General features: G+C 40.4%; 6 protein-coding genes and 1 pseudogene across 11 annotated transcripts; 3 read left to right on the plus strand and 4 right to left on the minus strand.

Annotated features, from left to right (window-relative positions):
• Positions 1-7: 7 nt before the first annotated feature.
• LOC104800333 (TOM1-like protein 2) lies at positions 8-4955 on the plus strand. 3 transcript variants are annotated; one of them, XM_010523137.1, is made up of 12 exons: positions 8-159; positions 1034-1099; positions 1295-1407; positions 1693-1771; positions 1956-2054; positions 2147-2260; positions 2653-2807; positions 2901-2976; positions 3185-3270; positions 3789-4070; positions 4349-4446; positions 4546-4955. In XM_010523137.1, the coding sequence occupies exons 2-12, from the start codon at positions 1082-1084 to the stop codon at positions 4683-4685; spliced, it is 1260 nt and encodes a 419-aa protein (XP_010521439.1). In that variant the 5' UTR covers positions 8-159; positions 1034-1081; the 3' UTR covers positions 4686-4955. The 3 variants fall into 3 exon arrangements, with proteins under 3 accessions (XP_010521439.1, XP_010521433.1, XP_010521437.1); XM_010523131.1 differs by having other exon boundaries at positions 4349-4955; XM_010523135.1 differs by lacking the exon at positions 1034-1099 and having other exon boundaries at positions 4349-4955.
• Positions 4956-5051: 96 nt separating this feature from the next.
• On the minus strand, positions 5052-8410 carry LOC104800354 (pyruvate kinase, cytosolic isozyme-like). 3 transcript variants are annotated; one of them, XM_010523152.1, is made up of 4 exons: positions 7558-7708; positions 6832-7120; positions 6234-6695; positions 5052-6136 (listed from the first exon to the last, which is right to left on the minus strand). In XM_010523152.1, the coding sequence occupies exons 2-4, from the start codon at positions 7087-7089 to the stop codon at positions 5324-5326; spliced, it is 1533 nt and encodes a 510-aa protein (XP_010521454.1). In that variant the 5' UTR covers positions 7090-7120; positions 7558-7708; the 3' UTR covers positions 5052-5323. The 3 variants fall into 3 exon arrangements, with proteins under 3 accessions (XP_010521454.1, XP_010521469.1, XP_010521460.1); XM_010523167.2 differs by lacking the exon at positions 7558-7708 and adding an exon at positions 8324-8410 and having other exon boundaries at positions 5057-6136; XM_010523158.1 differs by lacking the exon at positions 7558-7708 and adding an exon at positions 8229-8317 and having other exon boundaries at positions 5057-6136.
• LOC104800345 (transcription elongation factor SPT4 homolog 2-like) lies at positions 8066-9954 on the minus strand. The gene is made up of 5 exons (XM_010523143.1): positions 9773-9954; positions 9616-9707; positions 9286-9341; positions 8617-8678; positions 8066-8466 (listed from the first exon to the last, which is right to left on the minus strand). Exons 1-5 carry the CDS (start codon positions 9860-9862, stop codon positions 8416-8418), a joined length of 351 nt encoding a protein of 116 aa, XP_010521445.1. The 5' UTR covers positions 9863-9954; the 3' UTR covers positions 8066-8415.
• A 2989-nt stretch (positions 9955-12943) lies between these two features.
• Positions 12944-16077, plus strand: LOC104800375 (annotated as a pseudogene).
• A 182-nt stretch (positions 16078-16259) lies between these two features.
• On the plus strand, positions 16260-21080 carry LOC104800384 (PAX3- and PAX7-binding protein 1). The gene is made up of 6 exons (XM_010523184.1): positions 16260-17470; positions 17775-17942; positions 18600-19279; positions 19389-19671; positions 19907-20196; positions 20677-21080. Exons 1-6 carry the CDS (start codon positions 16349-16351, stop codon positions 20867-20869), a joined length of 2736 nt encoding a protein of 911 aa, XP_010521486.1. The 5' UTR covers positions 16260-16348; the 3' UTR covers positions 20870-21080.
• Positions 21081-21091: 11 nt separating this feature from the next.
• On the minus strand, positions 21092-23263 carry LOC104800388. Its single transcript, XM_010523186.2, has 6 exons — positions 22660-23263; positions 22243-22341; positions 21861-22038; positions 21645-21742; positions 21439-21500; positions 21092-21356 (listed from the first exon to the last, which is right to left on the minus strand). Exons 1-6 carry the CDS (start codon positions 23131-23133, stop codon positions 21248-21250), a joined length of 1020 nt encoding a protein of 339 aa, XP_010521488.1. The 5' UTR covers positions 23134-23263; the 3' UTR covers positions 21092-21247.
• A 397-nt stretch (positions 23264-23660) lies between these two features.
• On the minus strand, positions 23661-25244 carry LOC104800393 (PIN2/TERF1-interacting telomerase inhibitor 1). 2 transcript variants are annotated; one of them, XR_769727.1, is made up of 5 exons: positions 25141-25244; positions 24782-24859; positions 24605-24684; positions 24065-24181; positions 23661-23922 (listed from the first exon to the last, which is right to left on the minus strand). XR_769727.1 is itself a non-coding variant. In XM_010523191.2 (5 exons), the coding sequence occupies exons 2-5, from the start codon at positions 24845-24847 to the stop codon at positions 23785-23787; spliced, it is 375 nt and encodes a 124-aa protein (XP_010521493.1). In that variant the 5' UTR covers positions 24848-24859; positions 25141-25244; the 3' UTR covers positions 23661-23784. The 2 variants fall into 2 exon arrangements, 1 of the variants encoding a protein (XP_010521493.1); XM_010523191.2 differs by having other exon boundaries at positions 24605-24658.
• Positions 25245-27570: the final 2326 nt, after the last annotated feature.

Raw genomic sequence — 27570 nt, forward strand, 5'->3', positions numbered from 1 at the left:
AGTTTCCCCCCCCCCCCCCGTCTCTTCGCTTTTGCTTTTCTGTTCTTTTTCATCCCCATGTGCTCTCTGGTTTCAGTGTAATGCTGAAGTTGGTTTGGAATTATCAGTTCTTCGTTGGATTCCTTATTGTCGTCTCCGTTATCCCTTTTGTCTTCGCAGGTACGAGGTTACTTCATCTTTGTTGTCGTTCAGTTGAAATTGTTGGATTCTTGTTCCTGCTTCTGTGGAGATCTATATTTGTTTCCGTTACTTGCCTTGCTGGATTTTGGATTTTCCGTTTCAAGCTGTCGAATTTTGTCCCTTTTTTTTTATCTGTTTTCGTCGTGATCAGTTTGCTTGTTTCACTCTTGACTGTTTCTCGTCCCGCCGATTTGGATCTTTGGCATGCGTTGTGGTGATCGGGAGGAGTACTGAGAAATCGGGCATCGTCGTTTTCGTTGGTCACCCTTTGGGTTTCGATCATGTCTGTGATTCAGAGAACTAGAATGGGAAAAAATGGCAGCTTATGAAGCCCCTTTTCCCCCTTTCCAGTTCATGTTTTTCTGTATCATTGCGTGTCCTGAATTTCGCTGTAGTTCTATGATCCTTTTTTTTTTCTGAAGTACAAGTTGAAGCCTTCTGTTTTGCTACTTGGTTCGTCGTGCTTTAAATTTCATTTTTTTTTTTAAATCATTCTGCGTCTGGTGGATCGGATTGATGGTGAAGTGAGACTGTGCCTAAATCTGTTTTTAGCTGTCTCGAGAATTGTTATGGCTTGATGGTGAAGTTGGATCAACATAAAAGAGATGGATCTTTTAGGTTCTGTTCTGACTCTGGACTTGCATGATATTGAGTAAACTTGTTGAGATCCTGTTATTTTCTCCTGAGAATCGGTTCTTCGCTAGATTTAGATGGTTTAATTCACACGGGATCTTCAGATATTCTATGATGCTGTTATTCTTTACTGGGTTGCTGTTTGATTTTCCGAGATATTTCCTGTCCACTTACGCTATCTTTGGCATGCTTCATATGGTACATATTTCATTACTTGCAGAGTAGAAGCTTTTGCACTTTCGAAGCTACTTCTTACGAGCAAAACCATATGGCATTGCTTTTTGCCGTTCAGTAGATTCTGTTTTTGATCTTGTCTTGTGGTTTTGCCTTTTTCGTTTCTGTAATAGCTTCCTTCAATATCTACATACTCTATACCCAACTTTCAGTTATGTTAATCAAATTCTCTACCAAGGAATCAATCAAATCGTTTGTTGGATGATCATTGTGAGAATCTTTAGTTTTTAATTGTCTTGACTTCCAGAGATACGCAAAAATGGCGGTGGAGCTTGTAATTTCAGCAACCAGTGAGAAGCTCAATGATGTGGACTGGGCAAAAAATATTGAAATCTGTGAGCTAGTCACTCGAGATGAAAGGTATATGCAATTGCAATCATCCCATTTGGCTATAGGAAATGCTATTCTTGTGGACTTAATTGGATGCCAACCGCCTATTTGACATCTATATGAAGCTTAAAGCTTCAATTTATCTGTGCCTACATTCTCTTTAAAAGAGTGATACCGCCCTCTTGCCTCTGTTTTTCATTCATTTCATCACAGTCTCACAGATCATGTGTTTGATATTAAATCATCCTGAAGAATTATAATGGAACTTGTAGTCATGGTATGATTGCTCTTGTGAAGTAGCTATTTTGTGAGCAGGCAAGCTAAAGATGTTATCAAGGCTATCAAGAAACGCTTGGGAAGCAAGAACCCAAATACTCAATCATATGCTGTCATGGTAGGTCCAAAGATTTAGGTCCGTCTTTATTGTGAAGTCATGCTTTATCAGCAAACGACAATGGAGCTATTACTTTATCATTTTGGATGCTTGTTTTAACTACCTCGCTGGAGTTGGCATTACCTTTGAACATCGTGGTAATGTGTTGGAACTGTCATTTTCTTTTGCTTATTTGTTTTTGCAGCTGCTGGAGATGTTGATGAATAACATTGGGGAGAATATTCATAAACAGGTTATGGATGTGGGTGTTCTCCCTGTATTAGTGAAGATAGTGAAGAAAAAGGTATATGCATCTGTTTCTGGACTTTATTTTACTACGAATTCAAGGATTATACAGCTTACATTGTTTGGTGGCATATTGTAATCCTACTTTAGTCAGATTTGCCTCTGAGAGAGAGGATTTTTCTCCTTCTTGACGCGACACAAACCTCCCTTGGTGGTGCTTCAGGGAAGTTCCCTCAGTATTATTCAGCATACTACGATTTAGTGGTGAGTTTAAGCAATTAAACTCAGTGGCTGTTCTGTCATCGTGCTATGCTTTATACTTTCCTTGAGTGAGAGATTTCATCAGATTGCTGCTTATGCAAGGGTTAGTCGATGAGTTCACTGATAATTTATAACATATTAGATGATCATGAATTGATGCATAATATGGCTTTATGCCACTGCATCGTGGGTTTTAATTCACTTAATTGTAGCCAAGTTTTCTTTTCTTCCTGAGTAATATATCTAGATTGGCAGCAGTTCACTGTTTTACATCACTTCTGTAGTACTGCTTGATGACAATTTCGTGGATGAAACTAGACTGTTTGTTAGATTCAAGTAGGTTGAGTATGTCTGTTTGGCATATCAGTTGATCAGGCGTCTTATGTTGCCTTTAGCAATCAGGAGTTAAGTTTCCTCAGAGAACTCATTCTACACAAGAACCTGGCTCAACACAAGCAGCCCCCAGAAATACACTTAATGAACAACTTGCATCTGCTAGGAACGAGGGCAATGCTCAGCGGCAAGAATCTCAGCCTGCATCTCCTTTGAGGTACACATATTTCCCGAGTCAGTACCTGTTGCTTTTCTAAATCGACTTGTTGTAGGTGACCTTATGGCTTATTCTGCTTGCTGTTGCATACAGCATCTTACAAAAGGCCAGTAATGCGCTAGAAGTTTTGAAGGAAGTTCTTGACACAATCCATTCTCAAAATCCCGAGGTATTGCTCTTGATACACATCTGTTGATTGTGTGATTTGGGAAAATCGTGTATTTCCCACTAACTAACATGAGTTCTTCATTTTTTTAAGTAAGCTGGTGGCCTGTTGAGGTGTCTAATCGATCTCATAGTCACAGCCCTTGTGATTACTCCGATTTTATAGACTCATCAACTTTCCTTTTGAAAATTATTTGTCTCTTGCCTCCCAGGTAGCGAGAGACGAGTTTACTCTTGACCTTGTCGAGCAGTGTTCATTTCAGAAGGAGCGAATTATGCATCTTGTGATGAAGTCAAGGCAAGTTTGCTCTCTGTTTCAGTAGAGGACACGATTCTTCTACCTGTCCTGCAATATTCTGAAGTGCATTATCTAATTTGTCTTGTGTCGTTTCTATGTCCAGAGCTAATGATAGTTGCTTAGAAAAGCTGTGGTATAAATAGTCTGTTAAATTTGACTTTAGATATTGTTTACAAAGGGCAGTTAACATGATCTTTCGAGTTTAAAATTTTACATAATTCAGCATGTTTGGTTGCATTAACTCAGTTTCCCCACCACATGTTTCTCTTGATTTACTTGCAAATAGGGGAAGATCTTGTTGATGGCAAAACTAGAGTGTCTAATCAGATTGTCAAAGTCCAATGGGTTTAGATTAGACTATTTGGAAAAAAAAAGGAATCCCTGTTAGATGTTTCCTGCATTTTAAGTAGAACATCTAATAGTTTTCCTTGTTGGGCATTGTGTGATGTTCTGTGATAAGTTTGAGTTTAGCATATCCGTGTAGTTGTTATTTTGGTCCTGACGCATAATTCGTGCAGGGATGAAAAAGTGGTCTCTCGAGCAATTGAATTGAACGAGAAGCTGCAAAGAATTCTCACTAGACATGACGACTTGCTGTCGGGCAGGATCACTGGGTCAGGCCATAATTCCAATCCCAAACAGAGCCATTGTCCTTCAAATGGGAATCATCAGAAACATGAACTGAGCGCTTCTAATGCAAATCATTTGCATACCGAGTCAAGCAGCTCTATATCCAACTCAATTCATCTTAACCATGACGACGGGGATGAGGAGGAGGAGCCTGAGCAGTTATTCAGGAGGTCTGTCCCTCTTTGCAACCTCTGCTTTGAACTTGTAGTACAAAAAATTGCTTGCATCCACTAACTTACGATTGTCTTGTAGAATCCAGTAGATGAAAATCGGCTATTCTTGAAGTTCTAAGTGATTCTGAACATTTATGAGGGCTTTATTTTATTCCACACAGCAACCGTGGCACTCTTACAGATACAATGCAAGCTCAAGGAGCTATCGTTTTTTATATCTTATCCTGTCTTGTTCTTGCAACTAATTGGTCTATGTTGAATGCTGAACTCGGCAGACTGAGAAAAGGGAAAGCCCAAGCAAGGCCTGAAGACGAAGGCGAGCCGTCTTTGGGAGAGAAACCTCATATGGGCTTGCTCGGATCATCCGTGACAGGTGAAAGTCTCAACCGTCCACTTATACGCCCTTTACCTTCAGAGACAACACGCGAAAGCAATTCACAGTCACCCCCTTTTGCAATTCCACCACCGCCAGCAAAGCACATGGAGAGGGAGAAATTCTTCAAGGAGAAGAAAACCGACGGCGCAGTCATCTCCGGCCACATGAGAGGCCTCTCGTTACACAGTCACGACGGGAGCAGCTCACGCAGTGGAAGCATAGACTTCAGTGACTGACCGACCTCCATAAACGACCGAGCTCATGGCTCATATATACATATTCTTTACGTTTTTTTCCCGGGTTTGTAATTTACAGGACAGAGAAAGGAGATGGACAAGCTTTCTCAGCAGATTAAGATGTACTGCCAGGTTCTTTCGTGTATAGGAGAGAAGTGCACTGTTTCATGGGAACAGGGATTGTGTAAGATTATCGAGGTTGTGCCCTTATGCTGTAATGGAGTTGAATTGCTCGATACAACATCTGTTGCCATATAAAACTTTGATATATACAGATTCTTCTGATGCAACTCTACTTCTTCACCTTCATCTCTCTCTTATCCAAATTTAAGTTTTAAGCAGAGAATTTCCCAAAATGGGTACAGCTTTAGTGATCAAAATAGCATAAAGCCAACTCAGTTTAAACTTCAAGAAACACCCGACCATGGTTTCTTGTCTGTTGTCCCAAGACATCAGACAACAGTTTCCACCAATGTCAATGTCGACAAAAGACACAGATAAAACTCTCTTCTGTTCATAGCATCACATAAAGAAGCTCCTCGGCTATAAATAAATAACAAGAAAACATCATAAAAAAGACAAGAGAGAGAGAGAGTTGAGAGAGTGTCTCTCTAAAAAGACAAGGGCTTTGAGTTCGTTCACTTCACCATGCAGATCTTGATAACAGAGGCAACGCCAATACGGTGGAGAGCCACAACCGCATCACCAGGCTTGCACAGCCCTTTCTCGGTGGCCGATTTCATCGCCGCCTCGAGAATTACTTCTGTAGACTCTGTATCGGTCGCCTTTGCCGACCCTTCGGCCAACACTGGGATTAAACCTCGGTATATCAGACTGTGCCTCGCAGGAGACTCATCGCTGCAACTCCAGTCGAATGAATCGGTTGTCATGACGGGGACAACCACTGACAGAATCGGAACTGCCGGTCTGTACTTGGCTACCAGCTTGGCTGTTGTTCCTCCACGTGTCATCACCACGATCAGTTTCGCCTTGGCCTTGTTAGCTGTCCGTACAGCCGATGATGCCAGGCTCTCCAATGGGCTCATCGGAAGTGGAGTGGCTCGTATCATCTCCTTGAAGATGGTGTTATACTCGAGCGAGGACTCTGCTTCGATGCAGATCTTGGCCATAATCTTAACGGCTATTTCTGGGTATGCTCCAGCTGCGCTCTCACCGCTGAGCATCACGCAGTCGGTGCCGTCGAGGACGGCGTTTGCAACGTCTGTGGCTTCAGCCCGGGTTGGTCGGGGTGATTTGATCATGGACTCTAGCATCTGTGTGGCGGTAACCACGGGTTTACCTGCAAGGTTACACTTGTAGATCATCATCTTCTGAGCCAGGAAGATCTTCTCGATTGGAATCTCCATCCCGAGATCACCACGTGCAACCATGAATGCGTCGGTTTCACGCAAGATATCATCAAAGTTGATCACACCTTCCTGGTTCTCAACCTTGAGTCCAGAGGGAGAATGATTAGAACATTTCCGAAAAACACAAATCGAGGTTCCATCACAACTAAGCTAAAACAAGAAATGAAATGTAAAGTACCTTCGACATCAACATGATGCTTTTGGCATGGGATCCAAGGACCTTCCGGACATTGACAAGATCCGAGCCTTTACGCACGAACGAAAGGGCAATCATGTCGATGTTGTTCGGAACACCCCAGTTGAGGATATCTTCCTTATCCTTCTCGGTAAGGGTGGGGAGATCGACAACGACACCAGGGAGATTCACGTTCTTTCTTTCACCAAGCATCGCTGTATTCTCGCATCGACATCTAACCGTTCCAGCATCAGGATCACATGACAAGACCACAAGACTAATGCTTCCATCCGCACATAGGATGGTATGTCCAGGCTTTACATCCACCGGCAGCTTCTTATAGCTCATGGATATCATTTCCTCATCTCCCTTTATGTCATAGTCAGTCGAGATTGTAATCTCCTGACCTTCCTTCAACTGTATCGGTTTCCCATCTTTCAAAAATCCCGTTCGGATCTCGGGACCCTGTAGTGGAACAAGCAGGAATATACATTGTAAGCCTCTAAACACAAATCAAACCCAGTGGATAAGGAAACAATCAAGATCAATCCCCATTCCATAAATAGAGTTTCGATGAGTATGTGACAAGGAAGATCGAAACCTTGGTATCAAGCATGACAGCACAGAGAATGCCGGTGTTCTGCATAGCGGAACGGAGATTGTTGAGTGTCTCTTGATGGTACTCATGGCTGCCATGGGAGAAGTTGAAACGAGCTACATTCATGCCTGCCTTTAGAAGTTTCTCGATCATAGGCACAGATCGAGAGGCAGGGCCGAGCGTGCAAACGATCTTCGTCTTTGGGAGTTTACCTTCATTCGGTAGCTCCTTCAATATCCCTTCAATGTCTATGTTCGCCATTTCTTCCCCTTCTTCTAAACCCGAAACAGCCCTGAGATGAACAGAATTCAGACATACCCATGAGCCAAATCAAAATCCGAAATTTCTCAAAAGGAAACAGCCTTCTCCACCAACCAATGAGAGATAAATCCAGCGGGAAAACAAACAAGACCCACCCCCACCCCCCACCCCCCAAAAAAAATCGAACTTCCAGGGATGATTCAAACAAGCAATCATGAGGAAATCGATCCCTCAACGTATAAATAAACGGGTTTTCCGAACTTTCTCACTCCTTAGCTGTTATCGTCAATTTTTCTCACCAAACAAACACAGATTCAACGGAACGGAGAAGGAACAATACCCAAAACCGAAAAACGAAGTTCAAAGGTATATATACAAACAAGCAAACGGGAAGGTAACACATCACAGAAAGAACAGTGAGGACACAGACTCAAGGAAAAGAGAAAAAAGAATGTCAGGGGAAACAACCTGAGACCGGATCTCTAAGACAGAGAGAACGGAGAATCGAAGATGAAGAGAGGATCGGAGAATCAAACTGAGCAGTGGGGGGGAGAAGAAGAAGAAGAAGAACCCTCGTTTTAAGCTTCGTCCGGTTGTGAATTCTGTGGCTTTAGTGTGTAAAAGCCGCCGAGGGAATCCCCCCAAAGGCATTTAAAACGGTGGGCGGCGACTGCCACGTCGACACTCTCTTTGAAAATTATTACTTTATTATTATTATTATTATTACTATTATTATTATTATTATCGGAATGCGTTGTGGTTCGGATGTATTATGGATGTCTAACACATCGGATACCCGAAGATTTGAGATATTCAATTTTCAGATCCAACAAAATGTTTCATTTTAGATTTTGAATCTATAAATCTCAAGTTTTAGATTCAGTTTTAAATATGCAGATCTCAAGTTCTAGATTTGATTTTAAATATTTTTAAATATATAGAGATATCAAATATCCGAAATTTTGGATAATCAAAATTTGTTATCAAAGAAATATTTTCCAATCAACAAATCCTAACAAGTGATGTAATGAGGACCATCATCATACTTCCATTACATAAACTCGGTTCAACTACTTAGCTTTTTCTTCTGCTGTTTAGATCAGTTTAGTTAAGAGTGGACAAAGCAGAAGGAAACTCACTTCTTGCTTTAGCCCTCCCAATGGGGAAGAACTCCATAAAGGGTCTAAGACTCGAGCTTGAAGCCGAGATCTCCATTGAAGATAGAAGTAAGCACCTGATATACAACGGCTACTATGAATCCCGACACAGAAGAGAGCGGGAGCGATACCGTCTTGCCAATTTTTTCCGCGTGTTCATACGAATCCTTCATATGCGTTTTGGCTGTACATATTGCACGCGTTCTTCTTGGCATAGGATCTGGAGTGGATTGAGAAAACGAGGTTAGAACGGGTAACCGGCAACAGAGAACCTCGTGAAACTAGAATGTGCCTTTCCGAATCCATCTCCCTACTTGAGAAAACAGTAAAAGGCAGTCAAATTTTCGGCATATGAACGAGTATTTTGTACCTGCAAATCTTCTGACAGTGCCTCTGAGACAGCAAGAGTGTAGCAACCCGGAACAAACTTCCCTGCCAAAGAGATTTGCAAGAATCATATTCATTTCTGCCTCGAAAGAGGAAAACAACCAATTACAGTAGAAAGCATCGGACTTTAAAGACGCGTATAATCCGGACACAACATTTTAATCGGAATCTAAAGGGGGTCACTTGGTGAAGGTAACTGACATATACAAATCCAAAATCTCTCTCCTCGTACCAACCATCCAACTAAACAAAGAAAAGATAATGGATGCCATTGCCAGGAGATACGATCGTACGACATGTTAGATCCGAGTTTTGAAAACACATCATTCATGCCGCCACCAAGAAACCAGATTGTCTTAAAACATCCGAAATCTATAACAGAAAAGTCAAGTTTTGATCGGATTCAAGTGTCAAAACTCCGCACCCACGATAACACATCTACTCAAAACCTCCTAAACGTATTTGTTAAGCTCTGAAAATCATATGCATAAAAGAAAAGGAGAAAACCCATTATACTTATGGCTTCCACAGAGAAACCAGATGATTAGGAAACTGCACAACTCGAGCAAGCTGAGGTACTACAATGGCGGAAGAAAGGACACAAAGGAAAGAGGAAGCCAATGCATTCATTCACATGGCGAGCTCAGTATACCTATTCTTAACCACCTCGCGGCCCAGCTTCTGCTTGGATCCATCACCGAGATTATTCTGAAAGCAGTCTAATATCAGCACCCTTGTCCCATATAGATATAAATACGAAAACAGGAGATAAGCTCGAGCATGGAGAATTTACAGTGACACTGAAAAGAACAACAACTCAAGCATCTATTAGCAGGAGGCATTCGGGTAATTGCCCCCCATTATCACTCATATACCTAGAAAGACTAATCAAAAACCACAACGAAGAAATTCTATGAACCCTAGAAGCTTAAAAATCTTGGAAAGGGTTTTCGATTAAGAAAGGGTTCAAAGAAGCCCGTACCCGTTGAAGTTAGGCGTGGTGCAATCCACAATACGCTCATGGTCGTCATCCATCTTGAAGAAAGGGCAATTCTCACACCCCGATTCTCTGAACTGGTAGCGAAAACCATCATCGACGGAGAAAACCCGTTTAGAAATATGAAAAAGAAGAACAAAACCTGGTCGTAGGTCTTCACAAGACGGCAACGGAGACAAGACCTAAGCTCGTGACCGAAGCTCGTCGGAATCTGTGCCGGCGCGCTTCCCATTGTACTTAAATCTCTGCTCTTCCCTTCGGCGTTCGTTTCAGAAAGAGAACGAAGCACTGAAAATCTCCGACTCCGAGTCTCCAGGTAAAAAGGATTTTACAAACTTTCTATAATTTCATGAATTGGGCCGTGTATGGGCCTATCTGTCTAAGCCCAATAATACATTCATGGCCCAAATACTCCCAACTCTTTTTTGGATCAAAGCAAGAAAACAGTTGAAGTAATGCCATTATTAAATTTCTTGTAATATGTTAATTACATAAAAATAATGACATATATATGTTTGAACCCACAATGAGTATATTAGTGACTGCGATTTTGGTATAAATAGTAATTATTCATCAAATTTTTAACTTAGTTTTTTTTTCATAATTACTTGGTAGCAATTATATACCAAATTTATAAATAATTAATTATCTATTTTAAAAAATATATTTTTATCAATTTAGTTTAATTTTAATAAAAATATAATTGTCTAACTATAACATAATATGAAACAAATGGCATCAAATCTATTTCTGTCTACAACATAATACAGAATAACAATGACCAAACAGAACCCTAAAGATCAAGCAAGCCAAGAAGGAACAACAGACAAAGAAAATCAGAAACTAGCATCTGCGTCTGATAATCCCAAAGAAGAAACAGCAGATCAAATATCAAACTATGGAACAATAATCCACAATTGCCCACAATTCAAATACCTCAGCTCTTATTGAGAAGCAGGAAACTGGAGATGAAGGGGGCAACGATAAATCTCTGCTCAAACTCCGGGAGACACAGACATCATTAACAGATGATGCCAGTTCTCACTTGCGTTTTCCCTGTCCAGCGTTTGAAGCCACCCTCCTGAGTTTCCTGGTAAAAGCAAACTCTCCGAGTTTATGACCAACCTTCCCCTCGGTGATCTTGCAACGGACATGGGATTTTCCGTTGTAAATCCGTATGGTGCTACCGAGGAATTCCGGCAGAATAGAAGATCTACGCGACCAAATCTTCCTGTTCATAACAGCATCTTTCTTCTCCTTCATCCTCAACAGGAATGCATCAACAAAAGGACCCTTCCATAAGGATCGTCGCGGCATGAGGGACCTGGGGATTAATCCACAACATCAACAACTAACCACAATTCAGAACAAGTTGTGAGAAGACGCGTCCAGGGGATGAACGAGGTTGCCATAAACACCGAGGAAATATTCTTCGGTCCTAAGCTCAGATGAACTCTTCGGACAAACTGAATCAACCCATCAAAACCCTAAACCCCTCTACAAAATCGAAAACCCTAAAACCAAATCTCAGTAAACAAACCCTCAGAAGCGTGACATTCATATTGTAAACATCTGATTCAGAATGCAAACCACAAGATTGAAGCCGAAAACAATCAGAGAAAACCCCGATGGAACAAGCAGCGGGCGAGGAACACATAAATCAACTTTCTATAGCGACAGCATTAGAGGAAGAACAGCGAGAGAACCTGTAAACGGAGACGACGACGGCTCTGCGAGAGAAAAACCCTAACTTTGGAAGACGAGACTCGATCGAGAGTGGAGCTCGGCGTGAAAGAGAGGCGAGTTTTTGGAATTCTAGTTTTGGGCCGTCTGTGGGCCCATCTTTATGAGCCCACTAACAAATTCATGGCCCAAAACCCAACTCCCACATTTCTTTTTTCTTCTTCAAAGCAATATATATAAAATATATACACACACATTCTTTACACGTAAATATATATATATATATATACACACACACACTTTACACGTTTGTAAAGTTAATTAGATAAAAATATTATGTTCGAATCCGCAATAAAAATTTGGCTAATCAAATTGATCTTCGCAATCAAATCGATATAAAAGTTTATGATTTCTTTAAAATAAAAATAAAATAAATTCAAACCAAAACCAAACCAAATAAAAAATAATAACCATACTCCGAATGAACATAAAAACGATAAAATCAAACTAAATTTGATGTAAAGCCGAATAATTATAAATTTTTGAAAATCAAAATACATACGTACGTACATACATACATACATACATACATACATACATACATACATACATACGTACGTACGTACGTACGTACATACATAGAGATATAGTCGGCACAGTACTGTGGCTTGGAGACGAAGCCTTCACCCTCCACAGTCCACACTTACTCTCTCTCTCTTCTTCTTCATAATTCCCACACGGACCTATTTTCTTCTTCTTCCTTGTACGCATATCTCTCTCTGCTCAGTTTCCTTTCCTTTTGCCTCATCTTGGTGGGGATTTTCCTCTGATATCCTACTTTGCCCTTCTCTCTCTTCTTCCGGGATCGCCGAGCCCTATGTTATCCTTCATGGGTTTATGTTTTCCTCCGGTATGATTCGATTTCCCCACCTCTTATCCTCTTCTTTTTTTGCGGCTTCAATCTCTGATTGAGCTTTGCCTTGGCGGGTTCTTCGTCTTTTTTGCTCTATTGCTCGATTTCTTAGTTTCTTTCCGTCTTCACGAAATGGGATTTTGTGTGATTGCTGCTTTTTTCCTTAGCCCTAGGTACAATTTTGGATTGTTCGAGTGTTTTCGGTGTTCTCCTTGAACATTCTTCGCCTTTTTGTGTCTATTGGTATTGCATGGGTCCGGTTGTTTCGATTAGCTGATTCTTTCTGTGGATTGAGCTTTTGGTAGATTGTTGTTTTGATCGAACGAGTGAAGCCGAACTGATTGATTGATCGATTGCGGCGTGATGTACGTACGGGTCGATCAATCCCGAACGCTTTCTTTATCTGATTGATGGGTTTCTTGTCTTCTTATTCTTGATCTGGAACAAAACATCTTACTGATCTTGTTTTGCTTGGTGAATGCTCATGCTGCCCTTTGCTCGTTCCTGATTCTTGTTTTACCAAGGGTGAGTGAAGGGTTTGGTTTTCCTTTCAGTGCAGCACGACATGTAAAATGCTTTTGAATACTGTTCTGCTGTGTGTCCTTGAATTTTGGCTCAAGCTATGACGGCGTTTTTGTTTTGAGTCTAATCCCAATTCTCAAAAGCTTGATCTATTTGATTTTGCAGAGGACATATATGGGCTGAATTAGGAATTTCATGGGAGTTGTGGAGGATACCTTTGAAACGTGCGAAAAGGCTTGTCAGCGAATCAAACCGCTTCTGTGGGAACTCTTCTGTTAGAGGTAGTGTGGACAATCACTTGGTCGACCTAATGGCTCGGCCTCTGACCTCCCAAGGGGATGGGGAAACTACCTGCTCCGAAGGAGTCATAAAAAAGTCTGAATTCATTAGGATAATAACTAGGGCCCTATACTCACTCGGGTATGATAAAACCGGGGCCCTTTTAGAAGAAGAATCTGGGATACCTCTGCAAACTTCTATTGTAAAGTTGTTTCTGCAACGAGTAATGGATGGGAAATGGGACGATAGCATAGCTATGTTGCAGAAGATTGGTCTGCATGACGAAAAAGTTGTCAAGACAGCATCTTTCTTGCTTCTAGAACAAAAGTTCTTTGAGTTTCTTAAGATGGAAAAGGTGGCTGATGCATTGGGCACTTTAAGGAGTGAGATTGTGCCTCTTCATGTTAATGTGAAGTGTGTTCATGAGCTAGCTTCCTGCCTAATATCGCCTTCAAAGTTTCTATCGCAAAGTGTTTCTGGTCAAGGAATGGAAGATGTGAATTCGAGGTCCCAACTTATGGAGGAACTGCAGAATTTGCTTCCTGCTCTAAACGACTGTCAGCCATGGAGATCGATGGATCTTATCTGAAATTAGAAGGAGAATCAAGCTCTGATGAGAGTGACAGTGAGACTGCAGCTTACAAGGAAACCAGGGATAGCTTACTCCAGTGTGCTGAAAAGGTCCTCAGTGATGCATCTGAGGAATATTCCCAGCTTTCAAGGGTGAAAGAAAGATTTGAAAGGTGGAAGAAAAATTATGCATCTAGTTATCGTGATGCTTACATGTCTTTGAGTGTGCCTACCATCTTTTCACCTTATGTTAGACTGGAGCTTCTGAAATGGGATCCTCTTCATGAAGATGTGGATTTCTTTGACATGAAATGGTAGCAGGATTCTTGTGTTTTCCATAATACTTTTGATAGTGATTTGTCCTTGTTCTCTGATCATCAATGCGGGAAGCACCATATTCCTTCTCAGACTGTACAGGTTAGACTGCTCTGATCGGCCAATGTTACTGTTTACCTCCATGCTGTTGCCGTTTGTTTTCTGATGTGGTGATGTATGTCCGTGTAGAACCAGTGTAGGAGAACCATATAGCAGCAGCTGAAAATCTTGTGAGTTCCTTTCGCACTAGGAAATAAAGAAAAAAATAATAGCAATTTCTACGCACTGTCTTCTTTCTCCATTTTCCTTCTTCATTCTCTTATGATGGTATATATAGGCTCTGTTACTTGTTGTAATGTTCCATAGGTGGTTGTATGTTCTATTAACATTTGAATTGTGATATCATATCCTTTTTTAGACTTTGACTGCTTTGAGAAGTGGGTAGATAATTGCTAAATGAATATGACTTTGTCGCTTTTCTCTGTGATTTATTGGCCTTTCCATATCTTCACCTGGAAAGAAACGAACTTTGGACGTCTTCCAACTGAAAATTGTGCTTTCTGTTCCGTCTCCGACCTTTTCATTCGTAAATTATATTTGTATTGTTTTTGTTGGCATCAAGGAGTAGTGTTTATGCTCAGAATTCAGTAATTATGTCTGACCCCTTCTTGTGCTTGTAGTTAGGTCAAGCTTTTACTGGTTAATGTTAGCCTTAATGATATAACCTCATCCATAAAGTTCTCTCTACTGAATGGTTCAGATTTTGGAGTCACATACCGATGAAGTGTGGTTTTTGCAATTCTCACATAATGGAAAATATTTGGCTTCATCATCCAAGGATCAATGTGCAATTTTATGGGAGGTAAGTTGCCATACTATTCTCATGTCTTGTTAGGATTCAAATGTAAAGGTTTTGTGATTCTCTAAGAATATATATCCTCAGTATCTGACAAGATATTATATGTTGAACACCTATGTTTTTTCTTTAACTTGGTTAATACATTAGATACAACACCTATGCTAATTGACTTGACTGCACTGTTCAGGTAAATGCAGATGGCCAAGTTTCACTGAAACATAAACTTGTTGGTCACCAGAAGCCGGTAATAACTGTTCAGTGGAGTCCTGATGACACTCAAGTTCTAACATGTGGATCAGAGGAGGCCATTAGGCGGTGGGATGTTGATTCGGGAGATTGTGTGTGGATGTATGAAAAAAACGGTGTACGCCCGGTTTCTTGTGGATGGTATCCTGATGGGAATGGAGTATTTGCTGGGATGACAGATCGGAGCATCTGCATGTGGGATTTAGACGGTAGAGAGCAGGAGTGCTGGAAAGGCCAGAGGACCCAAAAGATATCGGATATAGCAGTGACCGACGATGGGAAATGGCTCGTTAGCATATGTAAGGAGACGATGATATCGGTGTTTGACAGAGAAAGGAAATACTACGAGAAACTGATAGAGGAGGAAGACATGGTAACATCGTTCACGCTTTCTAAAGACAATAAGTATCTGCTTGTCAATCTCATCAACCAGGAAATCGGGCTCTGGAACATTGAAGGCCAACCCATCTTAGTGTCGAGATACAGAGGCCACAAGCGTGCTCGGTTCATCATCAGATCTTGCTTTGGTGGGTACAGACAAGCTTTCATAGCCAGTGGGAGTGAGGATTCTCAGGTAAAATTTTGTCCTTTTACTCCCATAATCTGTTGTCGGAATCTGTGTTGGAAAAGGTCTGATCTGGTGAAAGCGGATGGGTTTGTAGTTTGGATTTGGTGGCTATGGTGTTGAGTTTTGCCTGGTGGGTTGCAGGTATATATATGGCACAGATCATCAGGGGAGCTGCTACTGGTGCTGCCTGGTCATTCGGGATCGGTGAACTGCGTGAGTTGGAACCCAACAAACTTGCAGATGCTGGCATCAGGCAGCGACGATGGCACCATTCGGATATGGGGTCTTCTCGATCATCGGATAAACCCCCAGAAGCAGCAGCAAGGGCTAGACATCAATGGTGTGATGATCCATCAGTGTAGTAGTGGTAACTGAAGCAAGAGGAAATGGAAATGGCAATGTTTTTCTTTGTAAATCTTTTGTCTGAATCTGACAATTCAATGTTATACATACATCTTCTCCTCCATGCTTTTGTACTCTTTTTTTTGTTTCCCTTTTCTGTTTCCTTCTCATTTTGTGTGCTTTGCTTTCTCTCCATCGGCAAATGCAGAGGGTCTAATGAAGGGGAAATATGCATATCGTTTGGTAATTAATTTGTTTAAATAATTATTAATGACGACTAAAAGATTCTATTGTCATGAACTTTAAGAACCGAAGAGAAGTGAGGGAAAAAAAAAACCCCTCTTTTTTCTCTGATTCACGATTCCGAGCTCCTTGCATTAAAACCCTAATTTCAGAGGAATGAGAGAGATATAGGGAGAAAATGACCGGCAACCGACCTAGGAATTTCCGGCGGCGTGGGGACGAAGACGACGAGGAAGACAACGACGGAGGCGGTGCCTCCACCGTGGCGGCGAAACCGTCTTCGGCTTCTTCGTCGTCGGGGAAATCTAAGAAGCTGTCGACACCGGCTCCGAAGAAGAAGCTCCTCAGCTTCGCGGATGACGAGGTGGAAGAAGACGGAGCTCTCTGTGTGAAGGTTAAGCCCAAGAGCGGCAGAGACCGTGACAAATCGTCGTCGCGTCTCGGCGGTTTGGGTTCTTCTCACAAGCTCAACAGCGGCAAGGACCAACGCCCCTCTGCCGTTTCCTCCGCCGCGCCACTGCTGTCCAATGTGCAGCCTCAGGCCGGCACTTACACCAAAGAGGCGTTGCTCGAGCTGCAGAAGAACACGCGGACACTGCCTTACTCTCGCCCAAGTACCGCTGCCGAGCCCAAGGTAGTGCTCAAGGGTCTAAATCTAATCAAACCTCCACAGCAGCAGGAGCCACAGAGTCTGAAGGATGTAGTCAAACAAGCTGCGGATTTGGACTCCGAAGACGATGGAGAAGAGGAACCGACTCTTGATCAGGCTGCCATTGAAGCTATTAGGGCTAAGAGAGAGAAGATGAGGCAGGCGCGTGCAGCTCCTGCTCCTGATTACATTTCCTTGGAAGGGGGCACTGCCAATCATGCTTCTTTAGAAGGGCTGAGCGATGAAGAGGCAGACTTTGAGGGTAGTTTCATTGGTCCGAAGTCGCAAAAGGGTGATAAGAAAGGTGTGTTTGATTATGTTGATGAAAGGCCTGTAGCTAAGGACTCCATTGTAGAGGATGAGGACGAAGAAGACAGGTTATGGGAAGAGGAACAATTAAAGAAGGGTTTTGGCAAGAGACTGGATGATGGGTCCAATAGAACAGCAAGTAGTAACGGAATTGGCATGCCTTTGCAGCAACAGCAGCAGCAGGCGTATACATATGCTTTAGGCGCACCGCATCTTCAAATGCCGAATGCTTCTATGGTGCCGCCCATTGGGCCGGCTAGTGGAATGGAGGATGTGATATCAATGTCACAACAGGCTGAGCTTGCCAAGAAGGCTATGCAAGATACTCTTAAGAGGCTCAAGGTACTATTCACTTGAATCTGCTGTCTTATCTGAAATATTTGTTTAAAGAACAAGTCTAATAATAGGGTTTCCAAATAAAAGAGGCATTGAATTATAGATTTTTCTTCTGTCTTCGGGGCAACTCAAAGTTTTAGGGCTTCTCAACCATGACTTATGGAGATGTCTTCCTGGTGTTTGCACTGCTATAGGACTAGCTATACGCTTGCTTTTGACTTGAGCACACATTTCTTGTTGATATATAAAGATATTTTTTTACCTTATATTGAATTCTTATTAGTTGCAATTACTTTGTTATATCTGCCAGGAATCTCATGGGAAAACAGTGTCGACACTTTCGAGGACAGATGAGAACTTGTCCGCTTCCTTGATGAATATCACTGCCCTTGAAAGTTCTCTATCTGCAGCAGGGGAGAAGTATATTTTTATGCAAAAGCTCCGAGACTTTGTGTCTGTTATCTGTGACTTCATGCAGGTACCCATCATTTTATTGTTTGTGATTTTGATTGGGCTGTACACCCGTACATCTGATTTACGTTGCATTCACTCTTTTCGTGCTTTTGAATACCAAACACTAGTTTGCTCTCTTGGTGCATCTCGCGATGTCTCTTCCCATCTCATGTGCCTGCACAGACACATGATTTCACGGGAAGCTTAGAAATGGACTATATCAGATGCTTATTTGTCACATTCTTATGTTTAATTCCAATTCTAGCAAAGCAGAGAAAAAAATAGGTCAAGCTGAGTTTTCATGCTCTAGGTAGTTTGGTGCCCTTGATACTTTTGATTACTCAACTTTCCATTTTAATGCATTCAAGCAACTTCTGCCATGTTGAAATTAACTTTGTAAAGGTATGATTTGGTGAGACTTTTGCACATTTAGGAGAATGATATCTTAATAAAATGGTATAGGCAACGCCCTTGCTTGAAATTTCTTTCTGATAGAATGAACCATCTTTCAACTCTTCCATTGATTCAACTATGTTAACATAACACTGACTTTTGAAGCATATCGTCGCCAGCTGCTCTTTATCCATCAATATTCAATATCTCAGATGTGAAAAACACTGTTTTTGATTGCCTTTGTGAATATATTGTGATGATTCTGTCGTTGGTATAAAAAATATTTCAGGACAAGGGTTCCTTAATCGAGGAAATCGAGGATCAGATGAAGGAACTCAATGAAAAGCGTGCTGCAGCTGTTTTGGAAAGGAGGGTTTCTGATAATAATGATGAAATGATGGAGGTAGAGGCGGCTGTGAAAGCTGCAAAAGCAGTGTTCAACCGACAAGGCAGCAGCAGTTCAGCTATTGCTGCTGCAGCAGCTGCTGCTCTAGCTGCATCTGCTTCTGTAAGACAGCAGACAAATCAACCAGTTAAGCTTGATGAATTTGGTAGAGACGAAAACCTGCAAAAGCGTAGAGAAATGGAACATAGAGCTACAGCACGCCAGAAAAGGAGAGCACGGTTTGAAGCTAAACGACTGTCAGCCATGGAGATCGATGGATCTTATCTGAAATTAGAAGGAGAATCAAGCTCTGATGAGAGTGACAGTGAGACTGCAGCTTACAAGGAAACCAGGGATAGCTTACTCCAGTGTGCTGAAAAGGTCCTCAGTGATGCATCTGAGGAATATTCCCAGCTTTCAAGGGTGAAAGAAAGATTTGAAAGGTGGAAGAAAAATTATGCATCTAGTTATCGTGATGCTTACATGTCTTTGAGTGTGCCTACCATCTTTTCACCTTATGTTAGACTGGAGCTTCTGAAATGGGATCCTCTTCATGAAGATGTGGATTTCTTTGACATGAAATGGTGAGTTATTCATGGGTGCTGTGTTATATATCATATGCTTAACCCTTATCCTTTCTAGTAGTTTGCTCTCACTTATGGAAATAACCCGATTGGTATCTCCTGTTTTCAGGCATGGATTACTATTTGATTATGGAAAACCAGAAGATGGAGATGATTTTGCACCAGATGATGCTGATGCCAACCTTGTCCCTGAGCTCGTGGAAAAGGTTGCAATCCCAATTTTGCATCATCAAATTCTCCGGTGCTGGGATATGCTTAGCACCCGAGAGACAAGGAATGCTGTTTCTGCTACAAGCTTGGTAACAAATTATGTTTCTGCTTCAAGTGAGGCCTTAGCAGAACTGTTTGTTGCTATCCGTGCTCGTCTTGCTGAAGCTGTGGCAACTATAATGGTATGACTCTGAATTTGATTGCATACACGTTCTGTAAATTTTGTAACAAGTCTCACCCAACCCCAGCCCCTGCTGTGCTACTGGCATGGTCTTTTTTGTTATTTTGCACATGCATGTTGAGCATAATTGCCCCTTTTTGTTTGCATGAATTTTGTTATATAAATGGATGGCTTTCGAGATATTTGATCAAATTCTGAAATTTACGTTTTCCTTTTAATCTTCTTTTACTCCCCAGGTCCCAACATGGAATCCTCTGGTTTTGAAGGCCGTACCTAATGCTGCACAAGTTGCGGCATACAGGTTTGGGATGTCGGTTCGTCTTATGAGGAATATTTGTATGTGGAAAGATATCCTGGCGCTGCAGGTGTTGGAGAACTTGGCCCTCAATGACCTTTTGTTTGTGAAAGTTCTACCTCATGTCAGAAGCATTGCATCAAACGTTCATGATGCCATCACAAGAACTGAAAGAATTGTTGCTTCTATGGCTGGTGTGTGGACTGGACCAAGCGTCACAAGAACCAACAGGTGCAAATTTTCTCTTTAACCCTAAAATTATAAGGTTTTTTTTTTCTCATTACGATTGTCATTAGCTCATCAAAGTGAACATCAGTCACGTTACCTGACATTGCACATCTTATTATCCTATTTCGATTAGTATCCGTTTGGACGAGGATTTTAGTGATCCTAAAACTACAACTATCTTGTAACTTGAGAGTTTAGAGTTACATCCCACATGACACAGTTACTTCTTTTTGGAAGATTTAGTGTGGTAGTCATTTTATCAAATGTTAGATGAACGTAGGCACTTTGCAGCGCCAGTTTTCTTTACATGTCATCATCCTCACAGTTTGTCATCTGTGTTGCCTTGTGCGGGTCTTATCGATGATATTCGATAAAATATTCGGGAAAAATAGTTCCTATGCTCAGATAGATATAGAAGGCATCTTGCATTTGATATAGGGGCTTAAGCCGTTACTGACCAATCACCTCGTACGAAATGTGCAGTCGTCAGTTACAACCTCTGGTGGATTGTGTCATGTCACTAAGCAGAGCCCTCGAGAAAAGGCGTGTCTCGGGTGTGGACGAGACTGAAACCACAGGTCTTGCCCGACGGTTGAAGAGAATACTTGTGGGGCTTCACGAGCACGACCATGCTAGGGACATTGTTAGAACATTCCATCTCAAGGAAGCAGTTTGACTGAACTTTGAGGATGAAAGCTGAGGATTTCAGTGGAATTTGGTTATTACAAGAGGTAAAGAGATACAGATACGATATGGCATTGTACTTTCAAGACAGAATGTAACGTTCGCGGCCAAATGTATCTTTAGGATGTATAGACAAAAGCAATGTCCAAAAATGAATGATGTGATGGGTCATTTCTCTCAATTTTCAACGTGGGAGTTAAACTCTTTGTTGTCACATTCTCATATGCTTTTGGTTTTTATTATATACTTCATGAGAAGTACAATACAACCGTACTATGGATGAACTCTGCCATAGAGGAGAAGAAATGAACATACTATTAGTATTCAGAATTTGATCTTTTTTTGGGTCAAAATCAAGGGGGGATCTGAATCAATCATCTGCATCTGCACCTGGAGAGTTTTCTTCCACCATCTTCTCAAGTGAATCTAAGTCTCCTGCCTCCGAGAGAGTGTGTATCCTCAGCTTTTCTGCGTCCTCACTGAAATCATAAGCTCAATAATTTCAGTTTTGTTTCTTACACACAGCTTAAAATTTGGGTTAACACTTTCCGAAGAACTTACTCTGCAACTCCGAATATTTCCTTCACGATTAAGGAGCTGTCCCTCGAGCAGAAGTCCGGAAGCTGTTCCAAGAAAGACGGGAGAATATGTCATAACATCACCCCGGCTTAAAGCAGACGGTTAAAGTATCGCTCACGTCATTAATCAACATCAGATGAAGAACCCTTAAGTATGAGAAAATGCAACTTCTGTTAGTGATATCATACCTCAGACAGATAGAAAACTTTCCCGAAAAGTGTCTGCACGGCCAGTTTTCTCTTGAACCCCTTTTCGGTGAACCCTGACATATCCATCACAACAGGGCCTGCGGTGGAGAAACTCTATCAATGACTATGCCGCATAAACAGTGATGGAGAACACACAATGGGAAACCAGAGTATAACCACGCCGGACAAAGCATGTCAAAGAGAGAGAAATCGTACCTTTTTCTTTAACAATGCGCCCGGAGATTTCATTTAGAATCTCAGCAATCTGGGAATCATCCAAACCAGAAGCTTTTCTGAGGTGAATTAGGTCAGCGACAAGGTCGGGATTGAAGGGTTTCTCGTTCAGGGCATATCGAATGTACTTCCTCAATATCTCCTCCATGCTAAACCCTGTCTGGATGTAAATTAGCACCCGGTATCAAAAATCTAGATCAAGATAGAGATAGAAAGCACAAACAGATTAAGATTCTTGTATATGTTCTGTTTTCAGACAACTAGAACACCGGAAGTATTACTTCACCTAAACTCAAACCTGACACATAAAAAACTCAATTTTAGGACTTTCTATTGAGATCTTCATCTTCTGCATTTCGCTTACCTTTTGAACAAGTCCCTTAAGCTCGGGAAGATCAACAGCTTCTCTACCTTTCTGAAACAACTCATCTATTGACTTGCAAAGCATTGCATTTTGATTCACCTGCACAAAAGATAACAAATCCCCATGGATCAATTTCAGTTCAGATGGAGTTTCAAGCCATTCCGATGAAGAAAGCCATGAACTTTAAGCATAGCCTCTTGCGAATAAAGCACATAGCAAAAGATTTCTACTTGTTCAACAAGATCAAATTTCCAGTCCAAACACAGAGGAACGAGCCAACGATCAAAGCTTGAGCTGTATGTCACAAATCAAAATGCGCGCACACATATATACACACATCCGCATTGTACACCCGTATGCATTTCCACGAAGACACATGAACAATATCACGAGATTCCATGGGGATGGATTCATTACCAGTTTCTTGCGTTTGGCTTTAGGGGAAGTAAACTTCTTGACGGTCTTAACGAAGGCAATAACGAAGGTCACTCCGGCGTAAGCCAAGGGGACAGCGAGCATCCACGGCAATGAGCTGCTCCCGACTCGGGGACCGGGAATCGCCTGTGTCACGGACCCAGTGAACTCGACCAGGTCCAAAGCCTTCTCCTGAATCCACGGCATATCCTCCTCGACTTCGACCACCACTTCCGTGCCCTTGTTCTCCTCCCCGCTAGAACTCTTCGCCGGCGTCTGCTTCTTGATCTCCGCCGCGACAGCCTCAGAGTCCTTCCTGGAAGCAGCAGCGAATACGGAGACAGAGGAAGAGGTTTGTAGTCTCAGAGAGGGGAAGAAATGGGAGGAGCGAGGGAGAAGCGAGGGAGGAAGGAAAGGGTTTTGGGGTGGAGAGAGGAGAAATCCAGAAGGATGAGATGGAGAGAGGAGAGGCGCCATTGATGGAGATTGAGGGAGATGATCAGAATACAGAAATGGTCGAGATGTTGGAGCTCAGTTGAAGGAAGCCGAAGCAGTAGCGGCGCCGGCGGACAGAGCTTCAAAGACGACGACGCAGATTTGTCGGGAAAGAAGATGAGAAAACGCTTTGAAAGCAGTGACGGTGTTACTTGTTGGGCCTTTTCACTGGGTCGGCCCATTTGTCTCATAAAATTTATTTTCTTATAAAATAAAATCGATTCAAGCGTGTCACTTGTTGGGCCTTTCACTGACTCGGCCCATTTGTCTCAAAAAAATTTATTTTCAAATGGATTCGGCCCATTGGATATTCACACATTTAAACATGGAGATGGATCATTCGACTTTTAATTTGGTACTTGTCGAATTCAATTAGATATTTATCGATTCTACAAAAATTATGTAAAAATAAAACTGAATATGATTTGGTTAGGCAGATTCAATTCGAACCGATTTAGGTCTAAATCTTGGTAAGGAGATTGACCCCAAATTTTCAGACAATTATTGAATCTTCAAAAGCTATAGGCTTTTCTTCCGTGTGTGAACCAAAAACCTTTACATAGAGAGTGTGAGAGCTTACAACAAAAGAATCAACAACACAACAGAAGTCCCTAAAGAAGGCATTCATCATCCTTAAACGTTGTCAGGCCAAAACTCCCTAAAGAAGGCTCTTTCGAACTCCTTTTCCTGTAAATGCTTTTCAAACTCCATCATCTTCCTCATCTTCTTAGAAAGTTTCTTGCTTTTCTTTGAAACTCCTCCTTCTTCTCCCTGAAATCCATAGTACACAAAAAGGTTGGTACTTGGGGGTTGGAACAGATATGTGCAAAGAAAGACCTAAAGCAAGTTCTTCCCTTGAAGGATATATTCCCAAACCAACACAAAGCTCTGCTTCATCATCATCATCACTTACCTTTTCATCATTTTGAGAAGTTGTCGTCTGAGGTTTTGTTCTTTTCTTTTTTGGTCTGTCTGCTCCCAGTCCCCGTTTATTATGTTTCAACTGTGCCTCTACCGGCTCTAACCTCCCCTGTTTGAAAGAAAAGCTTACTGTTGAGGATCACAAAGAAGTTTTGAAAACTCAATAGAAATCACCAGTACAGAGACTACACCAGAAGAAATTGATCAAGGGTGATGATACTAGAAGAACACAGAGATCATTTCTAGAATACAAACTCAACTGTATACCCTTTTTGGCGGTCTTGAACACCACAATTTCAAAAGCTTAGACACAAGCAAAACCATCTATTTATGTACTTCAAGGACGCACAATGAGAGAATATAATAACCCTTACATTCTGAAAAAGAGGATGAAGTGATCGTGCATGTAACCCTTAAATTCATATCCAAAACACAGACAAGAAGCCAAAAACATTCCTTTTATGTCAACAGACCCATTGCATGAACTTGATGAGGGATAACAAAGCAAGGAATAAAAGGTACAGCAACAAACCTGTTCTGCAACTCCGAGACCACTCCCTTCCTTCCAACCATGCTTCTTCAGGAGCTGCGATGTTCAAGTTGCACCCATGTCTTTTACCACCACCAAATATAAAAAAAAAAAGGAAAAAAACAAACATGAAACAGAAATATCCCAAACTGATCGAAATATATAGCCTCATGCCATTACCTGAAACCCTATATTGGAAGAATCAATGGCGGCCCATGAATTGCTTGGTCCGGAAGGCTCCCCCATAACGATGAAACCCTGAATCCAATTACTGAAATCGTCAGAAATATTTCGAATAAGAAACATAATTTTGTCCAAATTCAGGTTTGAATTTTTTTAGGTCGAATCGCCAAAACTAGGGTTAAGCTCAATAACCTCGATGAAGCTGAAATCTTTTCGGCACATAACTCGAATTAAGGAGAAAACAAACGAAATTTTTTTTATAGAAAACATGTCGGATCACCGGAATATTGAAAAAGTCGCGAGCAATAAGTTCGAGTGTTTTCAAATCAGATCAAAGATACAAACGAGAGACTGACCAGAATCGGGAGACCCAAGTAAAATTGGCTCCGGACAGAACCAAGGAGAAACCCTAGAATCGCCGAGAAAATTCAGTCTGAATCGCTCCGAGAAAACCGTTCCTTTTTCTTCTTTCCCGAAGCTTGTAGTCTTGTGCAGCTTAAAAACACCAATTTGGAAAAGTTAGGAAATTGCTAAGAGTACCCCCAAAGTTACTAAAATATCATGTTTATAGACGGTACTTTATAAAATAGACATTGTGCCCCTTAAAAGATTCAATCAACATATGGAAAGAAAAAAAAAACTAAAAAAAACTGTATACATTCCTTAATCTTTCCCATTTATACATCAATATAAAAACCATATAATTTATATATAATTTAGTCAGTTTCATCTTCAGTATACACACATTCATTTTTAATTTAATCTGATATACCATGACCCTAATTAACATTTTCTTTTCATTTGAAATAAACTCATACAAATTCATCAGTTTTATACATAATCCCATATTACATACAATATCATACATATACAAGCATATTTAATTAGAAAAAATATCCATTAAAAATACAAAAAAAAAATCAGGTTAAATTTAGTCTATTAAATCGATTAATTTTAATTTCAGTCTGAAAAAAGTTACCAGTACAAATGAACCAATCCTAGAAAAATTAAATATGTGAACTTTTCATATATCCGTCTCAGATTTGAATGAAGCATTTGATGATGATCTTTTTTTTATAACGGAGGACTCTAGCTGCTACCCTTCGGACGCGCTGACTAGGTAAACATCGGGCCCTACCTCCCTCCCCACAAGTCAGGAATCGAACCTCAATCTCAAGATGGAGTTACCTACCCCAAATTTGACCACTCGTCCACGATCTGTTGAATAAAATTTGTGAAAATTTTCATATATATATATATATATATTCCAAATGAATTAATCGTAGGGAGGTTAAATATGTTTTTCAACATTACATATTTACATGAGAGGTAAAAAAAAAAGAGAGAGAGAGAAGAGAGAGAAGTGAGTGAAAAGGGTGGTGCATTGATGATGGGACCAGCAGCAGATGGGACCATTTTGTTTAGTTGTAGTGTGGGAGAAAATATGGGATCCTTTTTTGTGGATCCTTTGGATAAGATATCAACATCATCATCATCATTCATCATCCATCATTCATCATCATCATCATCATTCATCATCCATCATGTCACAGTTGAAATGTCACAGCTTGGACTTTGTGTGGTTTTGATGATATGATTAAGTTTGCTCCATACAATGATTGCTTTTAAAGCCTCCAAAGGGAAGGACTAAGCACATGTAGCCTCATTATGAATTTTAACAATTCTTGGTTCCATTTACACTAACCAAGAAAAAATATCGGCATTGAATCTATTTCTAAACATAATATTTAAATCAATATAAATGGAAACAAATGATATAAAATTAGCTCGATGTACCCTTTGCAAAATTAAAAACTCAAACCTGAAAACCCCAAAATACACCTTCTTGTTACCATGAAATTCGATAAAATTGGAAAAAAAAAATCAGATTTTTTCATATTTGTATTTTTTATATCAAATTCGAATGGAAAAATAAATTTTAAAAAATCAAATAAAAACTAAATCTTTCTAAATATAATACTTTTATCAATATAAGTGGAAACAAATGATACAAAATCAAATTGGTATGTTTTTTGCAAAACATAGCTTCCTACGACTACGAATTAATAGTAAATTATATAAAAATGTTATTTTCCATATTTATCTTTTTTATTTATTTCATTTATTAGTCATCCCAAGATCAAACGGGTTAATCCCATAAAAAAAATCTCAAGCTTGTTAAAATGTTCCATATAAAACCTTAAACTTACAATCTCTCACAAACAATCCTGAATTTGGTAAAAACTTCTACAAAAATTACAAACTTATAATTTTGCTGATGTGACACGACGAATTCATGACATGGCGCTGACTGAGTTGACACGGCAATGCCACGTCAACATTTTAAAATTTTAAATATAAATTTCTAAATTTTGATCAAATATATATATTAAGTTTGTAATTTAAAATTTTAAATATACAAATATATATACCTATATACAAACATGCACATATATTTTTATCAAATATATATATATATATATATATATTAAGTTTGTATTTTAAAATTTTAAATATACAAATATATATACATATACCTATATATATATACATATATATATATATATATATTTTTATCAAATATCTATACACATATATATATTTGTATATATATTAAGTTTGTAATTTTAAATTTTAAATATACAAATATTTAAATCAAATATATAAATTTTCATATATAAATTTATATATATATATACATATATATTTTTATCAAATTTTTAAAATGATGATATGGCGTTGACGTGTCAACTCAGTCAGCGTCATGTCAGCAATCTATCGTGCCC

The sequence above is a fragment of the Tarenaya hassleriana genome, unplaced genomic scaffold, assembly GCF_000463585.1.
Source record: "Tarenaya hassleriana unplaced genomic scaffold, ASM46358v1 Cleome10, whole genome shotgun sequence".
Lineage (NCBI taxonomy): Eukaryota > Viridiplantae > Streptophyta > Magnoliopsida > Brassicales > Cleomaceae > Tarenaya > Tarenaya hassleriana.

Excerpts from the sequence above, each read along its gene's own strand:
- LOC104800388 (XM_010523186.2), bottom strand. The coding sequence starts at position 23,133 with ATGGCGCCTCTCCTCTCTCCATCTCATCCTTCTGGATTTCTCCTCTCT. Across the intron at positions 22,039-22,242 it reads TTAAGGGACTTGTTCAAAAG|ACAGGGTTTAGCATGGAGGA; the intron begins GTAAGCGAAATG and ends ATTTACATCCAG. Across the intron at positions 21,357-21,438 it reads GAAATATTCGGAGTTGCAGA|TGAGGACGCAGAAAAGCTGA; the intron begins GTAAGTTCTTCG and ends TTATGATTTCAG.
- LOC104800384 (XM_010523184.1), top strand. The coding sequence starts at position 16,349 with ATGACCGGCAACCGACCTAGGAATTTCCGGCGGCGTGGGGACGAAGAC. Across the intron at positions 19,280-19,388 it reads GATTTCTTTGACATGAAATG|GCATGGATTACTATTTGATT; the intron begins GTGAGTTATTCA and ends TCCTGTTTTCAG. Across the intron at positions 20,197-20,676 it reads AGCGTCACAAGAACCAACAG|TCGTCAGTTACAACCTCTGG; the intron begins GTGCAAATTTTC and ends CGAAATGTGCAG.
- LOC104800345 (XM_010523143.1), bottom strand. The coding sequence starts at position 9,862 with ATGGGAAGCGCGCCGGCACAGATTCCGACGAGCTTCGGTCACGAGCTT. Across the intron at positions 9,708-9,772 it reads TTGTGAAGACCTACGACCAG|TTCAGAGAATCGGGGTGTGA; the intron begins GTTTTGTTCTTC and ends TTTCGCTACCAG. Across the intron at positions 8,679-9,285 it reads CGCGAGGTGGTTAAGAATAG|GGAAGTTTGTTCCGGGTTGC; the intron begins GTATACTGAGCT and ends TCTCTTTGGCAG.
- LOC104800333 (XM_010523131.1), top strand. Across the intron at positions 1,408-1,692 it reads CTAGTCACTCGAGATGAAAG|GCAAGCTAAAGATGTTATCA; the intron begins GTATATGCAATT and ends TTTTGTGAGCAG. Across the intron at positions 2,261-2,652 it reads CAGCATACTACGATTTAGTG|CAATCAGGAGTTAAGTTTCC; the intron begins GTGAGTTTAAGC and ends TGTTGCCTTTAG.
- LOC104800354 (XM_010523152.1), bottom strand. The coding sequence starts at position 7,089 with ATGGCGAACATAGACATTGAAGGGATATTGAAGGAGCTACCGAATGAA. Across the intron at positions 6,696-6,831 it reads CTGTCATGCTTGATACCAAG|GGTCCCGAGATCCGAACGGG; the intron begins GTTTCGATCTTC and ends GTTCCACTACAG. Across the intron at positions 6,137-6,233 it reads GCATCATGTTGATGTCGAAG|GTTGAGAACCAGGAAGGTGT; the intron begins GTACTTTACATT and ends TCTGGACTCAAG.
- LOC104800393 (XM_010523191.2), bottom strand. The coding sequence starts at position 24,847 with ATGGGGGAGCCTTCCGGACCAAGCAATTCATGGGCCGCCATTGATTCT. Across the intron at positions 24,659-24,781 it reads CTTCCAATATAGGGTTTCAG|CTCCTGAAGAAGCATGGTTG; the intron begins GTAATGGCATGA and ends TGAACATCGCAG. Across the intron at positions 24,182-24,604 it reads GTCTCGGAGTTGCAGAACAG|GGGAGGTTAGAGCCGGTAGA; the intron begins GTTTGTTGCTGT and ends TCTTTCAAACAG.